Here is a 25,777-nt window from a genome sequence, read left to right as displayed (position 1 = left end):
CAAGGACTGCAACTGTATTCTATCCCACAGTTTTTATGCCAAGACTCCACATCAGAGAGAGATCAACTATATCTATTTGGTCCTGCTCCAGCCCAACTGCTAGGCCACATTGTCTCTGAAAAGTAACACAAACAACCCTAGACCAGTTTCGCCTACTCATCAGTAAGGTAGGAACAGCTTGAGACCTGGAGTATAGGACTTGGGTCTGGACATATCCGTCACAATTATGCACAGTACTGAAGAAAACACAAACGGTGAGTGATGAGAGGATTGATTGCAAACGTCTAGGCTGGAAACAGCTCAAGCCACATTCTGGTACATGATTTTCGCCCACTGGGCAACTTGAGAGATCAGCCATATTGAAATCACTACCTTGGTCCTGCTTAAATTACATCATAGAAATTAACATTTTAGTACTGAGCAAACAACCATAAAACGAGACTTAAAACACAGGTGAAATATTTTGGAGTAAAAATAAAACATTTTAGGGGTCTTAGTTGAAGAGAATTTTACATTTAGAAAAATACGAAAAAATAAAAACTCACCACTTCTGTGGCCCAGAGCTACAGCCAAATCCATGGAGTTATATCCGGAATCTGTCTCAATTGTTGGATCAGCACCATTTTCTAAATAAAAGATGAACAATGGACCACACTATTTAATCAATAAGAGAAGTCTTGAACATATTAGTTCCTAAGTGAAATACATGTTGATCTTTACCTAAAAGTATTCGTACACACTTCACGTGATTTCCATGAACAGCATACAGCAGAGGTGTCCCACCATTCTGCAAGAATACAGAAAAGCATATAATATTTAAAGGTCTTCTATGCAGCTTAATGGATCAACCCATGGCGACTACAATATTATTAGATCTTAAAAAGTAAGGCTTAGGTGCAATACATTCCAATGTAAAAAAGTTCGTGAAAACACAAAGTGAAAGCTGGTTTACTGGGGCAGTTAAATAACTGGCAAACGTGGAGGGAATAATAAAGGCAAATGTATATTTATTTGTAATATCAGAGATGTGTTGTCATTGTGTGCCTTGCCTGTATAATTTTCACATTGTCAGACAATAAAAACTTATAAAAGACCCCAGACTACCATTCACTAAAGAAGCCAATGACTTCCAAGCCAAATGTTGTACCTATATAGGTTTTTGTATAGCCCAAACCTAGCTGGAAGGGGGTTGGGGGGGTGGGGGCGGCTTGGTGACACAGTACCTTGCGTCATGGGAGCATAAGATTATAAAAAAAGAGGTGGAGGTTTACAACTTTGAATCACACAATTAAATTTCATTTCACAGGTTTAGGACTGCACTACACAAACGTACACTATTTTAGGCACAGGGAGATTAAGTGATTCGCCTAGAATCAAACCATTTTCAGTCGTGTCAAAGCTGGAATCTAAACCTAGGGCTCAAGATACCAAAGTGCAAAGCTTAGCCTCTACAATCAAAATAACGGTTGGAAATAAAGACTGTACAAATTTGGGAAGTCGCTACACTCCCCAAGTGTTCTTTTGGAAATATTTGTACATTTCACACCCTCACCCTAAAAAAGACCCGAAAATGTACACCAAATGTAGAAAAAAAACTATCAGATTCTAAAGACGATGTGGCACATGCCTATCCTATAAAGTAGTTCCTGATACGTTTTTTAAACAAAATCTTCCTTAAGAAATTGACGGTCAAGCATATAGGTTATCTCTAACAAAGCTCACGCTTATTCACTTAAAGAACAAATTACTTACCTTGGGTAACGCCTTATGTGGTGGTAGAGACCATCTAAATGCATACTCCTTACTTTAAGAATATCCACGGGCATCAGATTGGATCTGGAAACTTTCGTAGCAATTTCCTCGCACATCAGTAAGTGGCATTGTAAGAGTTGATTTGCATGAATACATTTTTTTTAACAAGGCGAGCTGTTTGATTTTAAATTCATTTGATAGGCAAATGGATAAGTATTTTATGCACGCCTACCATCAAAAAAGTAGTTGAAATGGAAATGATGGGGACTCCAGTCTTTAATAACTTGGCAGTCTGATTTCTTTGTCACTTCCAAAATGCTTAGATTTTATTTCCTGATAAATCGAACCGTAGTTTTCTCGCCTTGTGAATTTCCCTAAGTGCCGGACTGGACCAGGAAACTTTCGCAGAAATTCCCCAGCGCCTCCGTAGATGGCGTCATGTGACTCCGCGTGGAGTCTAGAACGCCCTGGATATGATGGCGGGCTGCAATATCTGTGCCACCTCCGTGCGCTGAGGTCAGTCACTTTCTAATCTTCATACAAGCCCAAGGATGTAGTGCCATTGAAATCAGAATATGGCAGTGTGCAGACTTCCAGATGGCAATCTTATTGATGGAAAGTGTGAATCTATTCCTCAAAATGGGGAGGAGGGTAGGTCGGTGAGGAAGGTATGTAACTTGTTCTTCTAATAGAATCTTCTAATCGAAGATTCCTTGCTTGGTGAATAGATACCAAAGCATTAAACCTCCCCTGGGGTGGGTCTGTGGAATGGCTCAGACCAGGAAATCCTACAAGAAAGATGGCAAACTACCTGTCCTGCCAGGCAGAAGTGATTTGTGAACATGTGAAAAGACGCCCATGTATCGGCCTGGCAAATGTCCATGACTGGCGCAGTGCGTCTCAGCACAGTGGTAGCAACCTTTGCTCTTGTGTAATGAGGGCACAGGCCTTCTGGGGGTGGATTTTTGGCAAACCAACAGCAGATCCTGATGCATAACACAAACTATTGGCAGTTGGTTCACTTTTCTAGCTCTTTCTTTTGTAGCTCAAGAGAATCAGATGAAAAATGGGTCATGCTGTAAGTAATCTGTAGTAAATTCAATATAGAAACGGAGGGCCCTCCTAGGGTCGAGACGTTTGAGCTTCTCTTCGTTTTTGGAGGGATGAGGAGGTGCACAGAAAGTAAGCATAGTAATGGATTGCCCAGTGTGGAAGGCCATGACTACCTTGGGCAGGAATGCCGCTTTACTCCGGAAGACTAAAAGAAGAAGGAAGCAGATGGTACCACAGACAATGCTTAGAGTTCACTCACTTACCTGGCTGATATTATGGCGATGAGGAGTATTGTCTTGATGGTTAGTGGGCGATGAGGACAACTGTGCATTGGTTCGAAGGGAGTGTATGTTAGGTAAATGAGTACCAAACTAAGGTTCCATTTTGGCATCATAAACAGTGTTGGCATGAATATGTTGATCAGCCGCTTTAAAAAAACACGCATCAGGCAACAGGTGACATGAAGGTACGCAGATCAGGTAAATGCAAGATGGCCAACCTGAAAAAGGTAACCTTTAACTGTTGCCAAACCAAGGCCTCGGTGGGCTATGGAAAACATCCGATAACTGCATCCAGCGCGTTGGATGACTCATGAGGAACATCAGACAATACACTTCTCCCAGTGCCATGCATAAACAGATTTAGTAGATGGACACCTGGCTGCTTGGATAACACCGATCACTTCAACAGAAAAATCAAAAGAAATCAACTGTTGCTGTACAATCTCCACACATGGAGGTGCATGTTATGCAGGCTCTGGTGTTAGACTTGGCCCTTCTGCAGCAACGAATGATCAGCCATATTAGAGGAGGACACATGCTCATGGCCAGAAGTTCGAGGTACCACACTCACCTCACCCAGTCCACAGATACTAGGAGGGCCCGGTCTATCTTGATCTTTTTCAGCACCTTGGGAAGGGGAGGAAGTGCAGAAAGGTGTACATGAGCCCTGAACCCAATGCTGGCTGATGGAGTCTCAGAAGGATGGCTGCCTTTGGAGTTCCAATGTTCAAACATTCACACTGCTCATTCTCCGTGGTGGCAAACAGATCGTGCTAAGTTCCTTCTCCGTGCTGACAGGTACCCTGTGCCACCTCCGAGTGTAACTCCCAGTCGTGATTTGCTAGACAATGATAGCGGAGTTCATCCACCCTGGCATTTGAAGATTCTGTCGTGTGCTGGGCAGTCAGGGAGGTGCCCTGAGAGTTCCACCACTGTTAGAGGTGCACAGCCTCCTTGTACAGGGCCCACGATTCCACGCCACCTTGTTTTAACACAACATGATGATCGTCTTGTCCGGGAGAACCTGTATTCATTCCCTTTTGACATTAGGGAGGAATGCTGATTAGTGCCAAGCGGATCACTTGCAACCCTGGCAGATTGATGTGGAGGCGAGCCTCCATCAGAAACCAGAGTCCTTTGATCTTTACCTCTCCCAGATGACCTTTCCTATCCACCATCCATCAATCCATCACAACAATCAGCTCTGGCTGGTGTACGGAAATAAGTTTGCCGCTGTTCCAATTGTGGTTAAGCCGCCACCACTGCAGTTCTTTTGGTGTCTCCTTCGACATCTTAAGGAAATCTGACAAGTTGCTTTGGTGCTGAGCCCACTGAGACTTCAGATCTCACTGCAAAGCCTGAATGTGCCATCTGTCTTGGCCCACAAGCAGGATGCCAAGAAATGTCAGAGCCGCTCTCACCGAGACTAAGGCTAATGGTTAAAACATTGGGATCATTGACCGCATGTCCTGGATTCGTTGAGGAGGGGGCAAAGCTTGGAAGAGCACCATGTTCAAGATGGCTCGAATGAAGTGGCCCCTTCATTCGGACTTAACTTTGGTAATGCTCTTTCTGGTTGATACTCTATCTGCAGATTCCTCACCTGTGAATATTCTCTCAGGTGTCTGACTAGATCAAGAACTCAAAAGCAGTACTCTTGTACACTGTTAGGTGGCGTTGTGCGGTTCTGCACCAATGTCTTTTCACTCCAGAAGTAATGAGTTAGGCTGCATATAAGCCTCACCGAGGTGTGTGGACATAAGCTGCTTTCAACGGCTTGTTCACGCTTTAAGATGCAGATTCCATCAGCAAATTGGCTTGACCAATGAGCAGATCTCTTGTTTGGGACCTCTGTAGATGGAAAGGAGTTGATTCACAGAACTGGGCATTGCGGAATCTGCAGTTAGATAAAGCATCCAAAACAAAGAACTTTACCAATGGTAAGTAACTTTCTCTTCTTGATGGATAATTCTAACCACAGATTCCTAACCTTGTGAACAGATAATAAAGCCATACTTCCCACGGTGGTGGGTCTGTGGAATGGCTCAAGCCAAAAAGTAATGCAGGACCGAACAGACATATTGCTCATCTCTATGGACCAGACTGTCAAGACAGTAGTGCTTTGTGAACGTGTGCACTGATGCCCACAAAATCAGCCTGCCAGATATCCAGAACAGGTACCCCGAATGCTAATGCAGTATTAGCAGCCTTAGCTTGAGCGGAATAAGCCTATAACCTTTTGGGAAGGGCAGTGTTTTTGCTAAAACATAGAAGATTTGAATGTGGAGTACTATCCATAGCTCTCTTCGGCACTGCCTTGCCTTTCTTTGCCTCTGAGAAACCCACAAACCTAGTTCCCTTGCACACTGGTAAAAGAAAACATTCTGTGAAAAATGGCATTAAAGATGAAAGGAATAAAGCTCAGATCCGTGACTCAAGGCACAAAACCAAGGCACTGACGTCAGCATGTCTGGGTGGCCGTTGAATGCGGCCCACTCCTTACAGAGCCACACTTCGCCACCTATCGGTTCATAGTAGTACTACTTTTGAATTTCCATATCTAGTTTGACATCTGAATGATATTAATAAAATGAGGAATATACAGTTAGAAGTACCCATCAGAAGGTTTGTAACTTTAATATTGTCGTAACCAAATTCACTAAAGACTATGATAAAGTTCAGCAAGACAATTTGTGTCTTATGACTAAAGATAGCAAGCAGAATCACATGAATAAGTGAAAAGGAACTTAAATGGTGCGGTTTCGCTCTGTATGTTTATCTAAGACCCTGGAAGAAAAATGGCATACACAGGTAAAAGCCCACTTTAACTATCAAAGAGACTTCCTATTCATATGTTTAAATGAGACTCACCCAATCGTATTCATTTACATCAACTCCACACTCAATCAGCATTTTGACGATATCAGTGTATCCTTTACTACAAGCTAGTGACAGTGCACTCTCTCTTCCTTTCCCAAGAATGTGTGGATCTGCAGCCTGATGGAAAAAAGTAGAATGTTTTATTACAAGATCACCTTAAAAGTCTTACAGTCAGACAGTAACACATGAATGTCTTTGTGGACTGGCCCTTAATATGTATTTATTAAGGTTGTGCGAGTAAGACTATCTTGACTACAGGAAGTTCTTGAAACGCTGGTAAGCCTGCAATTACCTGCTACTTTGTTATTTTTCTTCCCTCTTTCCATAATATTTTCCCTAAGGCGTATTTGTGATTAAAAGTAAATCAAGTGCTAAATATTTTCAGCCACCGATTAAACAGCCCAAACAATAACATTGCATTATGTAGAAAATAACAAAAAGCTGGGGTTAGAACTAAGGCAGGAATATGCACCCTTAGCGTAATCTATAATCAAGAAATTCTATAGGAGTTTTCAAAAAGAATTCTATAAGTCGCCAGCATAGGTAGCTGATGTTTTTCTACACACAATAACCCAAGGTAGCATGTACACACTTCCGGGTCCGAATACATTACCAGAAAATAGATATGTTTTGTTTACACAAATGTGCATTTCAGAACTAATGTAGTTATGTATTGTTATTCTGCAATTACTTACTATAAAGTTAACAAAGTACATAAAATATTGCTCTAAACTGCATGGGTAACCAAAAGATAGCCCTCCCAAGTAGCACTAAATCTAAGAAGCACCCTTACCCTTTTTGCGTAGGCCTCCTCAGATTGACAGGTCTGGTCCATCTTAGGGAGCCACTGGACCATTGTAGGTACCCCCAGTGATCGCTAGGTTTGCAACACAAAGGATCTGGCTACCGCTCTTGCTATGAAAACGAGGTATTGCCTATATTTTGGTATCTGACTACCTGTGTGAGAAAACCCAAATAAGGCCAGCAACGTTGTGGGTAGGATAACCATAGACATACAATTACTAATAAACCTAAACACCTCTTCCCAAAAGAGTTGCAATCTAGGACATATAAAAAAATATATGTATTCAATCTCCTGCCCCAGCCAAACTGTATATAAAACATTGATTAGGAATTGATGGGAACCATTTATGTAATCTAAGGGGAGTGTAATAGAGCAGCCATCTAAAAAAGGAAATTCTTTTGAAGATTGCTGCACTCAATGCTTTATTCCCAAACTCACACACAAGCTGCCATTCCTGAATGTTAAACCGACAATTAGTTTCCTGAGCAATTTTAGGGAGCATTACCTCAATGAGCCTCTCTTTTGTACCCTGGCGCAGTAGCCGATACCAGTTTCGAACACCACTCATATGAAAGGACGCTTTCAAGATTGTCCTTTCCCTCTCATTAATCAATGTGTAGTTGCTTTTAAGAAAGCATGTTATTTGTCTAAAACTTAACCACAGGTCTCGACTTTGGAGTTCGAATTGCGATACAAATGACTGCCATGCTTTCAAATGGGTACCATTATAGAAATCGCCTAGCTTACAAAAGCCTGGATTGTTATATGACTGCAGTCCCCTTTGAGAAAGCTGGAGACCCCATAGCTCAAAATCTCAAAGAGAGGTGTATGCGTGGCATGTTGGAACATTATAGGTTTTATAGAACCGCTGAGTATGATTTGCAATTATATTTACAACCTTATATCTTGTTTTCTTGGGTAACTTTGTAGTGTGCAGTAATGCTGGTAGCTTAACAGCGCCTTCTGTTAGCATAAGAATTAACATCAAATTATCAAATTTAGAGGAAGGGGCTGCTAGCTGAGTTAGTAAACTGACTAACGCAGCTTGATAATTAGTGGAAAAATTAGGTAGTTCTAGCCCCCCGCTCTATGTCTAATTGTAAAATAGATAATTTGGCCCAAGGTTTATTTTATCCCCATATAAACTGACGGTTACTTTATCCACTTCATTAAAATATCAAATTGGTATTTTTAAAGGAAGATTTAGAAACAAAAATGCCAGCAAGGGAAGTATAGACTTTTTTACTAGGGAGACTTGGCCTACTATAGACAGAGATAATAGCGACCATCTTTCTAGAAAGCTTTTTATTTTATTAAGTGATTTCACATAGTTTAGTTGAAACAATTGAGAAAAATCAGCTGTAGCATATAAGCCCAGATACCGAATAGGTCGTAATTGCAAAAAGTTTAGCCCTTCGGGAAGATCAGCCTCCACTGAGTTAAACAAAAGGAGCTCTGTTTTTGGCGTAATTAACCGTATATCCCCCCCAGCGCTGTAACTGCATGGATTTTCCCCAGCGCGTCCCGAATGTTTGCCTTATCTGGATTCAGATATAAATTCATATCATCGTCAAACAACTTAATTTTTGCCATCCCTGTTGGCGGAGCCAATATTGATGTATTATAACGGATCCTTATCGCCAAAGGCTCAATAAAAAAAGAAAATAGAAGGGAAGACAGAGGGCAGCCCTGCCTGGTACCCCTCCTAATCACCACCTCACCCGCCAGTTCAGTATTTATAATTATCTTTGCAACTGCCCCATTATAGATTCCTCTTAACATCTCTATCAGGCGAAGTGGAAAACCAAACTTCCCTAAAATAAAAAAAAAAGGGCCTGCCAATCCACAAGATCGAAAGCTTTTTACGCATCCATCATTAAAATAGCCGCTCTATCGTTCTTGGCTGAAAAATAATCAACCACTTGCATCAGAAAAAGGTATTAGCAGACATCGACCTACCGGGCAAAAACCCTGTTTGGTCCGCATGGACCACCTGTTGTGCACATCCTGAGATCCTATTTGCCCAAATTCTCATAAAAAGCTTGTAATCTACATTTAATAGGCTTATTGGGTGATAGGAACTTGGGTCCTTATCCTTCTTCAAAATAGTAATCACAACAAATTCCTTAAATCTGTCATAGATGGGAAACAAATCCATAATCGGATTGTACAGAGGTATCGAAAAAAGGAGAAAGCGCATCCAAAACCAGCTTATACGGGATTCCATTGTTACCACTTGCCTTAACGCTAGCCATTCCTTGGAAATCATGGGCAACTGGACTTCAGTAAAATCATTCTCGAGATCCTGGATATTAACTAACTGGGCCTCAGCATAAATTTTCTTAAAATGAGAAACAAACATTTGGGCAATTCTATCTTTATCACTAACCAGACTCGCAGTGCTCGGATCTCTTATTTGTGGAATTAATTGCCTACTCTGTTGTGTTTTAGTAGGCCAGGTTAAAACTGTACTTATCTGCTGACTTTCATCACATACTTTCTGTTGGAATGCTTTGTTCCCCGAGAACTCTTCGAGAATAAAAACGTTTTTTAGTTGCTCTTTTGCCTTTAGCAGTTCTTGCTGAAGCGCCTTCTCCTCAGGATCTTGTTGAGGCCTGAACGCAATATCTCCCCAGCTCGATCTACAGCTTTCTGACGTCCTTCAATCTTACGTTGCCTCAGTTTATATAAATTAGCTTTAAATGCAATCATCTGCCCTCGAAAAGAGGCCTTAACCCCTACCATGCTGATGACGGCCCCCAGCTGTCATGCATCACGGTGCTCGTGTGCTGATGACGGCTGGGGGCAGTCATGAACCCGCCCACTCTTACAAACAGCCGCAGAATCGCGGCCACGCCCAAGGGGTTAAAAGCTTCCCATACCATAAAACCTGATGCTGTATTCAAGTTCTCTCCATAAAATCACTGGATAAACTCATTAGGTTCAGAAATCCATATTGGATCCGAGAACAATGCTTTATCAAAGTACCACCAGATATTATTTTTTGGGGGAGTGGGTAAATATATTACCAAAGAGAATGGTCTGAAAAAGAGTTGAAAATGTCAGATTCCCCTCTTACAAGTTGCTTATTTATCCAAAACAAATCCAATGATGAAGCTGTTTTAAAACTAGCTGAATAGCTTGTAAACTAGGTAGAGTATGGGTGGTCTACCGGCCAAGGATTTAATAGGGCGTAATCTTCTTTCATAATTCTTAACAATTTAGCAGTTTTTAGTTTTAATTGCTGTTTACCCTTATTTGAAGTGTCTAGACCTAAATATTGTATGAAATTAAAATACCCTCCCATAACTATGGAACCATGCTTCACAATCCAAAACCCAAGAATGAGTGTCTCTGGCTTCTACACTGTGGGTCACAATAGGTCTGCTATATGGACACTGTACAGAAAGAGTACTTATAATATGGGAGCCACTGCTTTGCTGGCAACCACAAAACCTCCCAACACCAGTGTGCAAAGGCACCTACTCCAATATCCATACGGGGCAAATCCGGAAGACACCTCCTCTAGTCCAATGAAAACCTCCTCTAACTTCAACACCGACCACAGCATCAAGGGGCTCCCTGCTTTACCCACGTTTTACCTCTCACCGCAGGGCCACAAGTTCAAGCAGCAGTTTCCTGTATCTGCTGCACATGTCCTCACGAGTGGTAAAAGATCAATAATCAAGGTGCCCGCAGTCTCCCTATGGGTTTCTTCCATGGCTCCTTATGTTGTAGCACCTTTCCGCTACAAGCGGCCTCGAACCTCTACGACCTTCATCTCGCAGGTTGCGGATCGCATACCATGTCCGAGGCTCCCGGGAAGCACGGCCTGGAAGAAGCTCTGTGCGTGTGACCAGAGAAGTGGGAGGAGTGACGTGCCTCAGTAGCAAGGCATCGGGCTCGCCGAGCAGATTTGCGATTTTCAGAAAATTGAAAATTGAAAAAGAGATTTTGGCTTAACAGGTCCCTTGTGAATTACACACTAAATGTAAGAGTACTTGTGATATATTTGATTAGATGTCAGAGTAGCCTATGCTACGTAAGAATAACTATATGTTTCATACAAATATTGGTTGTAGATCACAAGAGTAAGATTAGATGTTCCCAACGACCTAGAAAACTCGCAACATACTTTAAATAACAGATACATATTGCGGGAATCGGAAAATAAGTACATGTATTTTGTTTTCTCATCCAACTTCCTCTTGCTTTTCAAAGGAGGTGACTTTAGTTTATGGGCTCAAGTTCTACAAGCACCTAAGGAAGTCATAACATGGGCAGTGAGAATCCAGGGTTTTGGGGTTTGCATCCATTCCACCCGTTTTTCACAATTCGAATGTCCTGAGTTGTCAAAGTATAGGTGAAAAAACCCTCTGGTATATGGTAGACAACTCCAGAACCTGGACTAAATAGTAAAGGTCACAGCATCCATCATTCCCACACTTCTCCAGATGAAGTGGATGAGAGCAGTACTCGACATTAGTGGGTGGGATACCTGTAACGGATAGGAATGAGTCAAAACCGAGACATCACATGGTTACAGTCTTGGTTCGTTTCTGTCATGTGCATTAGGCCCACCCACACATATGGGTTACTTTTTTCCCTTTAGAAAAATGTGAGAATGTAGGATGATAAGATATTTGCCACTGGCTGGAACTTTCTGAGAGTCCTGCCAGATAAATGTGGGGAAATTGTAGTCTTTTTGTTCATCCCTGGACCCATATATTTGCAGGGCATTCTGGGTAGGGAAGGTGCTGGGATCCATTCAAGCCCCACCAACCTGAACTTTCCTGTGTCTCTACTTTTCAGAAATTTCTGGGATGGGTAGATCTTACAGAGTGACAGCCAAGGCCAAATACTGAATCTGCGCGGAAAGTAAAAGAAATTTGATGTTTTTTTACGTTTACAGTGCATTCCGACATGAAAACATGCTGAGACTGCACTTGCCAAACCACACTGGTCTCGCCTGGTCCTCTGGTTGTTGGACATTTTCTGAGTTGGGAGGGTTTTCAGAGTGCCGCCTGACCACAAGCCGGTAATATGAAATCTAGAACATTATGGGGATGACCTGTAACATGCAGGAAAGTAATCTGGCTCTCCAAGGTAACACCAAGAGTCAGTAGGTGGGATGAAATAGGAATGGAGGTAGGAGGAAGTAAAATGCCTCATCAAGTTCGTAGCAGTACTAGAGTAATAATGAGTTGGGTGAAAAGTAGCTTGCCTACACTACAACAAAAGGCAGTATCTATGCCAGGGTATGGAGGGGGAAATGAAAGTGCCTCACAAAGTATATACGGGGTGTTAGTAGCAAGACCTAAGTAAGAATGAGATTAAGCAAAACACTAAAGTGACAAACCCAGATAACATCAAGGTTTCAGTTTTCAGCACCAGTTTTATTTACCCTTTGCACTGTGCTAAGAGTTGTAAAATACGGTCTTGCAATTGTTGCAAATGTGCACAACCTCCTTCTTATGATAGTGAACAATAAAGAGAATCAAAAAATAAAGGCACTGATAAAGCCAATAGATCTAGCTTCAATGTACCGACACAGACAAACACAGATATTTGCATATGCTATTTAAAAGCACTGCATGCACAAATGCTGTTTAGCACATTAAAACTGTGTTATCGGCTTAGCCTATACTGGACAAAAATGGCTAAGTAGGATTGCTTTCTGTATAAAATGCAAATAGAAGAAAATAATTAAATGAACCAATCAGTAAAATGATGGAGTGCACTTTTCGAGTGTAAAATAGTCCTTTCTACATTCCAATAGCAACACTTCTTGAAGGTGGAATGATACACCAACAAGCCAATAATATGAGGTAAGAGAATATTACTCCCCTGGTTAAAGCTAAAGCACACTCTACGTATATGTTAAAGAACTGATAGCAATACGCATTGCAGACAGCTGTGCTATCAAAGCAGGTCTAACTAGCAAGCATATATAAGGGAACAAAACTAGGGAGAAAGGGCATTTGCAAAATATATTCCTGAAATGTGTGCCAAGGGTTGGTGTTTTTAATACATTTCAACTGCCTGGAGACAAAGATTAACAAGAGCAGCACTTTTACTGTTAGGGTTGGAAACCTAATGGGAAAAACTGAAACACAAGACTGCAAAGCCAGCCTGCATATTTTCTTCTCCCTTTCAGCTGACTTTCAAAAGTAGTTGAAGTTAAGTGAGGGAAAGGAGTGGACATGCTGATTAGAGGACACATTTATCTAGCTATGCAGTTACTATACTTGGTAGACGCACTGCGAAAGTGCGCTAGCCCTTGCCTTTCAAGTGAAGACTCTGCTGGGGTGTGACAGGCCACGTTGTTTAAATGTAGTAGCTTTGGGTGTACATGTGGGGCATGGTGTATGGCATTGGAAGGCCTCACACGAGACAAAGAAAGGCAGCGCCAGCCCAAGGAAGATGAACTTAACATAGGATTGGGACTTTCTGCAGGACCAACAGGCAGAAGCCTGCGTCCCCATTGAGGAGTCCTGCTGATGCCAAACGGCCACCGGCACAAATTAAGTACTGTGCCCAATGCTTGAAGGAGCTTAGTATTGATACCTGTGCACAAGACCGGGGCGACCACAAAGACAATACGTACACAAGGTAATCCAATCCTATGTTCTCTTCAGGAAGCAAACTGTTTGCATAATGAGTTTTCAAACTAAATTAACAACATCTCATCAGTGGAGAAAAACGGTTCAGAACAGGTAATACTGTATGCTGCATAATTATGTGTCATCTTGGGGAAGGATGGCTTTGACAAAATAAAATATTCCCCTCCATTGAGACACCACCTGACCACTATGTGAAACTTAAAGCTCTAAAAATATAACCTTTCTTACTGAAAGCTATCCAAAAATAACATTCGAACCCTTAGGTGTCCATGAGAATAAATATATGCATAAAGCCAACTGATAAGATCTATGCCACTCCACCAAAGGGATCAAAGAGGGATATACCTGTATTTAATCTTTTTGCTAGCAGACTTGGATCAAACACTAAGAGCTTTAAATATTCAACCTCCAAGACCAGATTCCGCCTCATTGCCAGTGTTGTACTACGCTGAAGATGCTGTTCTTTTATTTCAATTTATAAAGCGCACCATCACCTAAAGATCTCTTGGTGCTCTTACTGATTGAGCCGAGAACAGAAAAGGACAATTACAAGAATAAGCATGGTTAGGATTAACAATCTTTTTGTGTGGTGATCCCCAGATTTTTGCGGTCTGTAGCTTTTTGTTAGCATTAGGACTCTGTGCACTTTACCCATTAACCAGTGGTAAAGTGTGTGTGCACTTCCCTTTAAACATGGTAAAACTGGCATAGACCTGATTGGCACCTTTAATTTACTCATGTGCCTATAGAATATGATATTACCTGCAACATGGACCTGTAAATTAAATGCAGAACTTATTGTTCCAACCACTAAAGTAGCTCCTTACAACACCTCAGGCCTGCCATTGCAGACTGTAGGGCGATTTTAAGTTGCCATTTTGACATGGCAAAATAAACCATTTGCCAACCCTAAACCTTCATTCTTAATTCTCCCTTAGATATAGTCACCTGTAAGAACGGGGTTACAGGCTTATCGGGCAGGGTGCATGGTATTTAAAGAGCAGGACCTGTATATTTAATGTTTTACATACCCTGGTAGTGAAAAACCTCGAAAGCCGTTTTTCACAGTGACAAGGCTGGCTTCCCATACACAAACACTGTATTACATTTAACAGTGCTAAATTCAGTTTGGAAACAGCTAGAAAAATAATTATTTAGCTCACTTTATCATTTAAAGTCCTTGTTAATTGTCAAGTCGTATTTCGAAATATTACTTGGGAAATGCCACTGCTAGAAAGTTGGCAATTACCTACCTAACAAATCTGGGACTTTCTATGAGTGGCCAGCTGCCTTGGAGTGTTGATCGCTCCTCCACTGGGAAATGTGTCTTGGAGTCAGACAATGGATAAAGGGCATGAGTATAGAGGGACGGGGGTCTTCCTGGGAGGATGGCAGGGGGAGGAGCTGTGCTCTGCCCTGATTACACTTCAAAGGGACATGCCCCAGCACACAGAAAGAGACCCGACACCAGCCTTTTGTTTCACTAGCCAAGCAGGAGCCACACCCAGGGAAGAAGGGAGAACTGGCCAGAACTAGTTTTGATGGTAGGAAAAGGATTGTCTCCCACTCAAAGGCTAGAACTAGCCATAAAAGTGGCAACCCTAGAACCTGAAATCAGAACACTCCTGGACCTGTGAAGACTCAGAAGCCATCTTCTGCCACCTTCCTACTGACCAGTTACAACTGGAACTGCCCTGAACCCAGCTACTTCTCTATTGGAGTAGACTGTAACCCCCAAGAGGTGACCCCAGGTCCTGGACCAATGGTTGTTGTTAGAGGGTACCCCTCCTGCCAAACACTTGCAAATCCAACACTTAAAAACGTTTTCCGAACTTTTCTCCAAAAAGAACCAGAGGGTACTACGAGACCGCGGCTAATCTGCCGAACCGGCAGTCTGATTCAACCTGCTGATTTGCCCCAATGGAGGGATCCTACCTTCTAAAAAGGTTTCTAACTTCAAACGTAGAGGATTGCACTAGGACCAACAATGAGCAGCAACCTGCTGTTGAGAAAAGAAATCAAAAGCAAACTTAAAAAGCTAGGAAGGAATGGAGAAGAAATGCATGACCAGGGGTATGCAACACACAGCACAGGTATTGGTTAGGAAAGCAGCACATGAGGGACACAGCAAGAAAACACATGCATTCACATGGAGTGCTCAAAGAAAAAAGTAGATCTCTGAATATGAGCGGTGGAAGGATATTAGTCATCCAATCAAAAGATCGAAAAAAAGCTATGCTCCAAGGAAGGGCCAAACACAAGGGGAGGAAGGAAAGCCATTGAATAAGAAGCAAGCAAACGTGATTGACAAGAAAGTCAACCACTGGCAAGCAATGTGCTACCTCAAGGTCCACTGCAATCATAATATTGTCCACAACCTTGTTCTTTTCAACAACAGATAGGTGAACATTGTCTGTAGCACGCCGGGATTGCGATGACTGAGCACTCTCCATTGCTTTTCACGATTGCATTGAGATACGTTTTGGATATTTGGAGCTGGATTTTATCGGAAATTATGTGTGGTGGCTACCAGATACGACCATGAACTAAGGACAGAACACTATATGTTGGCTATGAGTTCATGTTGTATCTCTGCTGGATCTATATGAATATTGAAAATAAAGTGACAACAACTGCAACGTTGCATGGACTTTCAAATTTCTGGATACTGATTTGTTCCTAAGGAAGTTTTGTTGAATGTGTTTTGGGGGCAGTATTATCTTCAGATTTGGAAGAGTTAAGTGGCCTCTTCTGGTTCTTGGTGCACTATTCTGAACATATTATTTGGGACATAGTGACACACGATTGTGTATATAAATAAGCTGTCTGTAGGCGAGACCTAAAATCCAGCTCAGAGTGATCTTTAGATTTATTTAACTGTTATGATGACTACACATTACACCACTAAAAATAATAAGAGTGACAAATGAGACGCCTATATTGTTGACAATCAATGCTGCTGAATTAGTAAGATATTTTGATTGCCTATTCTGAGACACTGAGAACCTAAGCACAAAATGTTAAAATGGGACATCTCCGCCAAGCTGCACGTTTTGCTGATGGCCACACGCCTATGTCAATGTTTGGGTCTAAACTAGTGATCTAACAAGAAACTATAGTTTGAGAAAAGGACGCAGTCCATCTGAGTGCGCTACAATCATAGATACTACCATTGTGAAAAGAGATTGATTAGGGATTCTCTCTATGTCCATACTTCAGTTGATAACAAACTAAACTTGCTCTTTGTTTGGTTGGGACAATCCCCTTTTTGAGGTACATGTAAGGTGGATTGAACCCCTCTCCCAGGCAAGGTACTTTCAATCCAGCTTTATATGAACATTATAAAATGATCATTAAAGTAAATACAGTCCATAAAAACATAAAATCTGCCAAAGTCATTGTCATTATTGTAAAACAACAAATTCAACATAATTAATATATAAATTTTAGAGTGCCTAACATTACATTTAAAAAAAGTTTCCTAGGAACACAGGGCACGTTTGAGGAAGATACAAACAATAAAACAGACCTTAGGTGCTTTGCGCATTTGGAGATCTAGCAAGGAGGGTATGCACTTTGACAGACCCGAACCGGTCAAGACTGTAATTAAAAATAACTTTGTGAAACGATAATAATAGTTACAAAAAAAAGGAGAGTGGAGCACACTATTTGTAGTGTAGTTCCTATATTCCCAATAGGCTCTGCGCATTGGAATAATATATCCTATAGATTTGACATAGGACTTAGGTCAGTAGGTCTCTATCGAATATACTAAAGTTAATTGTGTGTGCCAGCTAGCTCAGAGGGCATTAGAAACTTTCTCGTATACACAAGAAGGGATTAGTTTCTGACAACCGCATAAACATGACATCTTTGTTTCCCTAGGACTGGAAAATATCTTCAGAGTTGTAGAAACAATAGATAAGTATTTCACTCAGTCAATCGTGCATGCTTCGTTTCTACTGAGTTGCAGAGAAATAGAGAGACGAGCATTTTTAATAAAAGGTTTATTGAACAGTCTTCTTTCTCATGCAAGAGAGGTGAACTGCTACAATCGTTAAACAGAATGCAAAGTATAATGCGTGCAGCGAGAATAGTATTATAAAATAATAGTGTAATAGCATTGTATAGTTTCTAGCTATATACAAATAAATACATAAATAACATAGACTAAAATACTCAACTGGTGCTTCTAAAATACGCCTACCCCAATGTACCTAGCCTAGGTCTAATACCGGGGAAGAAGTAAGTATTGTTTAGCCTAAGTTTTAGTTCTGCCAGAATTGCCAAAGGTTTCTCTAGGTTCTAATCAGCTCCATACCTTAGAATGAAGGAGGTCTGGTATCTCTGTCTCAGGACTCGATTTCCCAACACCCCGCAAGGGGAGTCAGAAACACTGGAGCTGGAGCTGGAGGGGGCAGCTTCCTGATCAGTGAGTCAGCTGGAGAGTCGGCTTCCTTCGGCACTTGCTGTAGCGAGCTGTGTCGGGCAAGTAGGCCGTCCAACTGCTCCGAACCACCGTGCTTTGCCATAGCAGGTGAAGGTGTTTAGGAATGCCATGTTTGACATAAAGTCAAGCATATGAACGTCATGAATGAACCCCTAAGGAAAAGATGTTCATAGTAAAACTAACTGAGCTCTTGGAGGAATCAATATTCAAGCAATGGGAAGTCCCTAACGGCTTAAGCTGGTTTTCCAAGAAATCGTTGTGACATTTGGTGAACGGATGGAAGTAGCCATGCCTGTATTTGGGTAGGAAGGGCTATGCCTAAATAAGGGCTGGATTTCTATGCCTATATAAGGGCAACGTGAATCGGGAAAATCCATTCAGAATCTAAAACGCCATACAACATCTTTAAGGATCTCTCATCACAAGGACATACATGCTTAGCAACGTATGCATACTCAAAGAGATACACAAGAAGTACACAACATGTGGTTTTCAATATTTCTTGAAGCATTGCGATTCTTGAGTAAATAGGTGTTCTGCAATAACCAACAGAAGGAAACACAATAATGCAATTAACATTATGAGAATAGTGAAAAAGATAAACAGTTCCACAATCTTGCTAGAACAGTTAATACATGTTGGCAAACAATTATTGTGTATAATGTACTCCTTCCTAGTGCGTTCTACCCTGACATGTCTAAGGTGAGTGGATCTGCCAAATCTCTATCCGGGTGGTCTAACTTCCCATTGCTTGTAGGTAAGTGTCAACAAGCTGTCCGTCTTGATGTAGAGTTGGACAGCATCCCTCGCATAAGGTGACATGAATTCGCCGTGCTCGAATTCCAGCATGGAGCAACCTCGCAGTGTCAGAAAAATGCTTCTCTGAATAAACAAAGGCTCGATGTCATATACATAATAATATCCTCCATGTTGTCATTCTGAAGCCCCAGTCAGGCTGAGAATTGTTTGTTATATTATGTTAGATCTGTCGCTGAGCAGCCGAAGATAAACAACATTGTGCATGCTGAACAAAGCCCTTGTACAGAATGTTCTTGGTGACTACAAAATTGTGCTATAAGCAAACAGTTCAAAGAATGTTTCCATATGTGCACGCAAATGAATGTGTGTCAAAAGTCATCGTGTTTAGAGAGAGAAGGCAACTTAAGACCGTGTAAATGTAAAATGGCGATGTCTTAACAGGGCCTCAATACCTCCACATGACACCAACTCCTTGGATGCAAGACGATGAAAATATAGCCATCTAAATACAATGTTAAACCTAGATAAAGGAATAAAAACGCTTAAAAACTATAAAAAGTCCCTATTTAATTTTGCGGATAAAAGCACACAGTAAGCGATATTTAAAAAGCATATATTAAAAAAATGCACTAAAAGGCTGTGTATAAGATAATTAAAAGAAAAACTATTTAGGGTGTTAAAACAAGTCTGAATTGAAAAATGTTCCCACAGCCCGAAATGGCCAGATTGTTTATGTGTTCCGAGCAGTAGACAAAACATTTCCGTTCCCAGCCACATCAGACAATAACCTCACAGGCACTCAACACAACAGGTGTATAGAGCAAAGATGTTCCAGTCCATCCAACTCCGCGTCTGCCAAGAGAGGAACAATAAGTGCTGATTCCACAGATGATCAGCCGAGTTTCAGATAACCAGGAACTGAGGAATCCCAGGGGGGCTCATAATATACATTCAGAGGTAATGGCAAGCATGAAGGACAACTGTGCAAGTGAGCCATTAAAAGGCCCACCACTAGGGATATGTCTGGAAAATGAACCACTTGCGATCACAAGCATATATCCAGGGCACACTTGAAAGTGCACAGTAGACAGCGGAAAACAGGCTGCACGCAGTGTTGCTATACAGGCCGAAAGGACAAGAACCAATGGTTGTTTAACTCTTGAAGTAAGGGTGCGCCAAAGCACTGCATCATGCGCTAATGACACAGGAGCATGTGTGGTAGTGCATGGAGCAACCTCACAGTGTCAGTGAAATGCTCCTCTGAATCAACAAAGGCTTGATGTCATATATATAATAACATCCTCCATGTGGTCATGCCGAAGAACTAGTCAGGACGGGGTTCATTTATTCTATTATGATAGCTCTGTTGCTGAGCGGCCAAAGATAAATAACCACATTGTGCATGATGAACTTAGTCCTTGTACAGAATGTTCAAGGTGTCCTGAAAGAGTGCCTACGAAATGGTATTGTAAGCAAAACTGAGTTTTAAGAATGTATCCATATGTGTATGCAGGGAATGTGTGTCAAAAGTCATCATGTTTAGGGCTAGAAGGTAACTTAAGACCGTGCTAATCCAAAGTAGCGATGTCTTAATCGAGCCTCAATACCTCCTTATGACCATACCTTAAGCAAAGAAGTAATTACAGACTGACCGCTTATACCAACATAAGTAGCAGTACCTGGATATGAGGTGTCAACAGATTCTATGGCATCACAGAGATCAAAATTCAACAGATGAGGTACAACAGGCATCGTGTTCGATCCCGACCCTGTAAATTGTCTTCCGGATCCTCAACCTCAAATATACATGCATCACAGCTAATGCTGTATTCCCTAGATTGGAGATGAGTTATTATTGAGCGACTGCACTCCTTCCCTTATAGTCTTTAAACTTGTAATCCAACTCGCTGAGTGAAATGCGTGCGAACAGACGCCGTGCAAATGCCCCTAGTCACAGCTCAATTTGAAAAAATGCTCACAAAGGGCACATTTCTCTTGCGCCCATCTGTCGTACTGCTAGAACGGAAATCCTTCCTGGATGAGATACTTCCTCCACAGTTTCAACATATTTATCAGTTCATCAATTGTCATCCCGAAACTTATATCATCCGTCTTTCTTAATTTTTCACCACTACAGAGACAGCATGTTTGTGCTTTGATTATTTATTCAACATTTTCAAGTGCCAAACGTTGCCAATCCAGGCTTTTACGAGGGCATGTGAAGTCAAATATGTTTTAGAAAGTGGTGTTGTTACAATAACGTTCTCCCAATTCCCTAGATTGGCATTAAAATCCCCAACAAGTACTAGATTAAATGTCTTATACAGGTTGGCATAACTATTAGCGAGCTGATCTATCAAATCAAAAAGTAGAACATATTTGTGGTTGACACGAAGCGAAATTGTTGTAAAAATGAATGATAACCATATTAAAATTATTATTCTAAGTCAAATGAAAGAAAGGGACAGATCACAATGCGTGTGAATTTGGCATGTTATCTTAACCCCTTTGCTGCGGGGGTTAATCCCCCGCTGTGCTGGGGAGGAGGGCGGCGCGCACAGCGCTCCCATGCTCATGACGAGCTGAGCTCGTCATGAGCTACGGCGCTCCTGTGCTCATGACGAGCTCAGCTCGTCACGGGTGTATTGCCTCCCGTGGAACGCTCAGCACAGCAGGGGAATTCTCCCCGCACCGGAGCGTTCCACGGGCCATGACGATCTGAGCTCGTCATGAGCACCGGAGTGCCGTGGCTCATGACGAGCTCAGCTCGTCATGAGCATTCAAGGTGTTAAACCAAGAGGTTAAATCAGCCGTGCATGCCCTATGGATGAGGGAATAGCAGGGGTTGTCGAACATGTGAAACCATTAAAAAAAAACTTCATTGGTGGACCAGGTTTCCTGGAGCACAAAAATACTGTGACTTAATGTAATCAACCCAACTTTCTATACTCAATTTACTTAAATATCCCAGCAATGGTCCCGCTCCATATTTTAATTAAATTGGACACCCCAGATAATGACTAAGTAGACCAACCTGTAGTTTGGCATTGCTCCTGGGGCGGGGGAGGAGCACCAGCTAAGCAAGGCTCATCCTCTGAGCTCTTAAATACGGGGATGAGTAGCTGTGCAGCGTAGTCCTGGAACCCTCAGACCGGATACTCTCGTTAGCCACTGGCAATCTCCCAAGTCAGTCATTCTCAGGCATACTAATAGAGCAGAATACTGAATATGGGTGGGGACTAGAGTGTCCACATAAGGATGAGCGAGGTAACTTTGCTTGCAAGTCATCTCCCCCCGGGTCGGCTTCAAGTCCATATAAAAGAAACCCAGCGGTAAAACCTTTGTTGAACCTGGGCTATCAAACCAGAGTAGGATGACTAGAACAGTTAACCAAACACATGCGGATTTCTAAAAATTAACAATTATGCAATCTCATCTAAATTCATTTGCCATGGGGCCCACTCAATACACTCTCAATGCAAACAAAATATCTTTAAACACCGGCACCAGATTTGTATTGCTCCTGAACAACCAATGAGTGACCTTGTTGATAAGCTGCTCTGTGGTTTCCACTGCCTGATCGGTTAATGGAGGCACTTCATCCAGAACTAAAGCATAGGGACAGGCAGCTGATGGTAAACGGCATATAGGAGTAATGTTGAGCTGTTTGAGTTAGAGCTTGCATCTTTTTGTCTGGATGTTCCTTATATCCTCTATCTGGTTGATGACTGCTGTGCAAGAGTTGGATGTATTATTAGAAATGACCCCCATCAAGTTCCCTTTCCCGTTCCCTCTAATTCTACCCTCAGTTAGGAGCGTCGCTGTAGAGTCTGACATACCAGGTCTAGATACAGCCGAAGAATTAGCAATTGCCCTGCTTGACCCCACAGAAAGCAGTTGCGTTTCAATAGAGCCATATAACTTAATATGAGGTAAGCAACTTTCAATAAGCCTTTTAAAGTTTTCACTAATACGCACAAGAATTTAATTCTTAAGGTAATTCAAAGTATGTTTCTAAGTAGACTAAATGTAGACGGTCTTCAAGCATATCATGGTTCCTTTGATTAGGTCCCCGTTTTTATGTTTTACCCCAGGAGAAGTATCTAGTTTGGGTGGCGTGGCAAGGGCGGTATCTGATCCAGGATTAGCCACATTGGCCCACATCGGACCCAGGGCCAAAGGACTGAGTGACCACAGAGGGGTTAGATTGACTAGTAGACGATTTAGGTAAGTCCAGGGTTTCGGCAGTAAGAGAGCTATCTTTCTGGCAGTTGTATTTCTTTATTTGTAGCCTTTACCGCCTACTCAAAAAAACCTTCCACAGTTCTATTTTTGTGGCTGTCTTAGGTTTAGCAAGTCCTAATTTATGTTTTTCCATAGTAACTCCTATAAGATAATGGATGCTACACAGGGACCGACTAAGTCAATTAGCCCTCAATTGTTGAAGCAACCCATTGGTTAAATAAACAAACTTCTATAAAACAGCACGTTAAAAAGTGTGTCACGTAAATTGTAGTAGGGAAACTAGGGTGGACCAGCCTGGCCTACTCCAGCGATGAATGGCGGAGACCAACGCTTTCTTGGCCTGGTCTTTGTCTTAGGAAAAAACACAAGCTGGTTAACATAATAAACCTGAAATTGTAATCTAACCTGCAATTATTTTTATAACATGTGTTCCAGCAAAACACAGGATGTACATAAGTACCTCAAATTTGTACATTGTCGTTTACTTGGTCCCAAATATATGTAATCTTGGATGCTTTTATTTTTGTTGTACATCACGTTGCATGGCTTGTAATAAACCAAATCAAAATATAATTAAATAAAAAGTGGATAAAAAATGTAACAAATGCATGAGTTGTTCTTACATTCTGCAGCAAAAATTCCACAACAGCAATCTGCCCGTGAGCAGCAGCCCACATCAGAGGAGTAAAGCCTTCTTCGTCGATAACGTTGATTACATTTTCTGGCGAAAAGATAAACACATTTATTCTAGTAATCTATTCCAATATTTATAGTTGTTGAGAAAGAATACAACATAGAGAATTGTAAAACCACTGTAAAAAAAAAAAAAAAAAAAGAGCCCACCACCACCTATATTTCACACACACAAATACATTATTCAACATTCGTAATCAAAAAAAGAACTCAAAAGAGAAGATGTTACTGCCTTTTTCATGCATCTTCATTAACCCCTCCCCTGCTGATGACGGAACCGCTCCGTCAACAGCTACGGTTGGGCTGTGCTAATGACGGAGCGGTTCCGTCATGGCCCGGCCGCCGCGCCTGCGCGGCGCTTATTTCGCGCCTGCGCGGCAGTTTTAATGAGCGGGGCGGGTCATGACGGAACCGCTCCATCACCAGCACAGCTCAACCGCGGCTGGTGATGGAGCGGTTCTGTCACCAGCATGCGGACGCCGAGCGGCCGCCCCGCCCTCTTAGCGCTGCGGCGGAATAGCCGCCGCAGCGAAAGGGTTAAACAAAGATCTAACAGAGAACATATAGTTGTGGGTCAATGAGAACTTCTCATCAAATATTCAAAGCACTTTTAAAAGAGCTATCCAAATAGATACATAAATTATAAAGCTACCATATCTGAGCTTGTGACCTATAAACTAATATTACTTGTAATCAAACTGAGAGGTTTACCCAATATTTGTGTGAGACAACAACGGACCACTGAAACGGTGGTACCTAACTTGTCATTCTTCAGCAACTGAAGAGCCTTCTCAGTTCACCGCTCTCTTGGCTACCCTGGAAATGCAAGATACTACGAGAATCTGAGCCTTCTCAGTTCACCCGTCTCTTGGCTACCCTGCAGATCCAAGATACTACCCTAATCCGAACCTTCTCAGTTCACTGGTCTTTTGGCTACCCTGCAGATCCAAGATTCTACGAGAATCCGAGCCTTCTCAGTTCACCGGTCCCTTGGCTACCCTGCAGATCCAAGATACTAACAGAATCCGAGCCTTCTCAGTTCACTGGTCTCTTGGCTACCCTGCTGATTCAAGATACTACCAGAATTCGAGCCTTCTCAGTTCACTGGTCTCTTGGCTACCCTGCAGATCCAAGATACTACCAGAATCCGAGCCTTTTCAGTTCACTGGTCTCTTGGCCACCCTGCAGATTCAAGATACTACCAGATCCGTTTATGCAAGTTTGGAGACACAAGATACAGCTTAAGCCGCCTGCACTGGGCACTAAATGGAGTTTACCGGGTTATCGGATGCTGCAGCAGGATATCGTATTAGGTGGTTGCCCAGTTTGTCTTTCATTCTTTGATAACAAAAAAACCAAGTCACTTAGTGGACTGAGACAGCTGGGGTAGATTTAATGATTAATATTATGATGATCAACAAGGCCTCAAAACAATACAACGTATTAATTACACTCCACTTTACATGATCCGTTTAAAACGTAGCACAGAGAAAATATTATTACAGTTTGCAGCGCATCATATAAATTAGAAGAAAACAGAAAATGCTTTGTGTGGTGTTTTTCCCATTTAGATAGCAATACGTATATCTACTTCTTCCTCAAACTTTTTTGTGCACTTTTCAAGAACTTACACCAGAAATCCCATGGCACAGACCAGTGCAGGGCAAAGCACACCCGAGAGGGGAGTATTCTTGAGTCTTTAGTCGCATTGTATTAGAGTCGCTGATGAAATGCTAAATCAATGATCTGAGTTCAAGTCAGGATCAACAGTCATAACAGCCGTCTGCTGTAACAGTCTCTGTGTCCATTGTCCTTCTCCCACACCTATTCTCAGTGGGACTGGCACTTGTTACCAACCAGATGCACTTGTAAGAGAGACGGCATTTGAGGCTTCTTAGCTTGCTCATGCCTTGGCACCATCTTATCTGTAGGCACTGATGTTGTGTCAAAGGGCTTTGGTGTTCATATATGCATATACCATCAGTGCTCGGGAAAGGCAGAGGAATTCGGCTCAGCAAGTATCCAAAGGAAAAACATTCATTTTTTTTGAGTATCTGAGTATACTGCTGTAGACTGAAGCCATGGAGGCAACTTTGGGGAGTCTCTAGTATTTGGCCTATGAGGCACAATGCGGGCCTCAGAGTGCGATCTCGGATATTAAGGACGTGTTCTGGTGTTCTAAGACTTCCGCCTGTGGATGAGTTAGATACATTTGAAACTAGTAAAGCACAGTTGA

At 42.0% G+C, this 25,777-nt stretch overlaps 1 protein-coding gene across 1 annotated transcript in view; it reads right to left on the bottom strand.

Moving 5' to 3' along the window:
- Positions 1 to 25,777, bottom strand: part of ANKRA2 (ankyrin repeat family A member 2) — a 118,026-nt gene that overhangs the window by 32,622 nt on the left and 59,627 nt on the right. Inside the window, exons 6-9 of the mRNA XM_086960793.1 lie at positions 23,472 to 23,569; positions 5,958 to 6,083; positions 721 to 787; positions 546 to 626 (exon numbers count right to left, since the gene is read on the bottom strand). Coding sequence (XP_086816919.1) covers positions 546 to 626; positions 721 to 787; positions 5,958 to 6,083; positions 23,472 to 23,569 — 372 coding nt within the window. The remainder of the gene's footprint in view (positions 1 to 545; positions 627 to 720; positions 788 to 5,957; positions 6,084 to 23,471; positions 23,570 to 25,777) is intronic.

Source organism: Lissotriton vulgaris, chromosome 3_1, assembly GCF_964263255.1.
Source record: "Lissotriton vulgaris chromosome 3_1, aLisVul1.2, whole genome shotgun sequence".
NCBI classification, from domain to species: domain Eukaryota; kingdom Metazoa; phylum Chordata; class Amphibia; order Caudata; family Salamandridae; genus Lissotriton; species Lissotriton vulgaris.
This window is presented reverse-complemented; position numbering and strand designations above follow the sequence as displayed.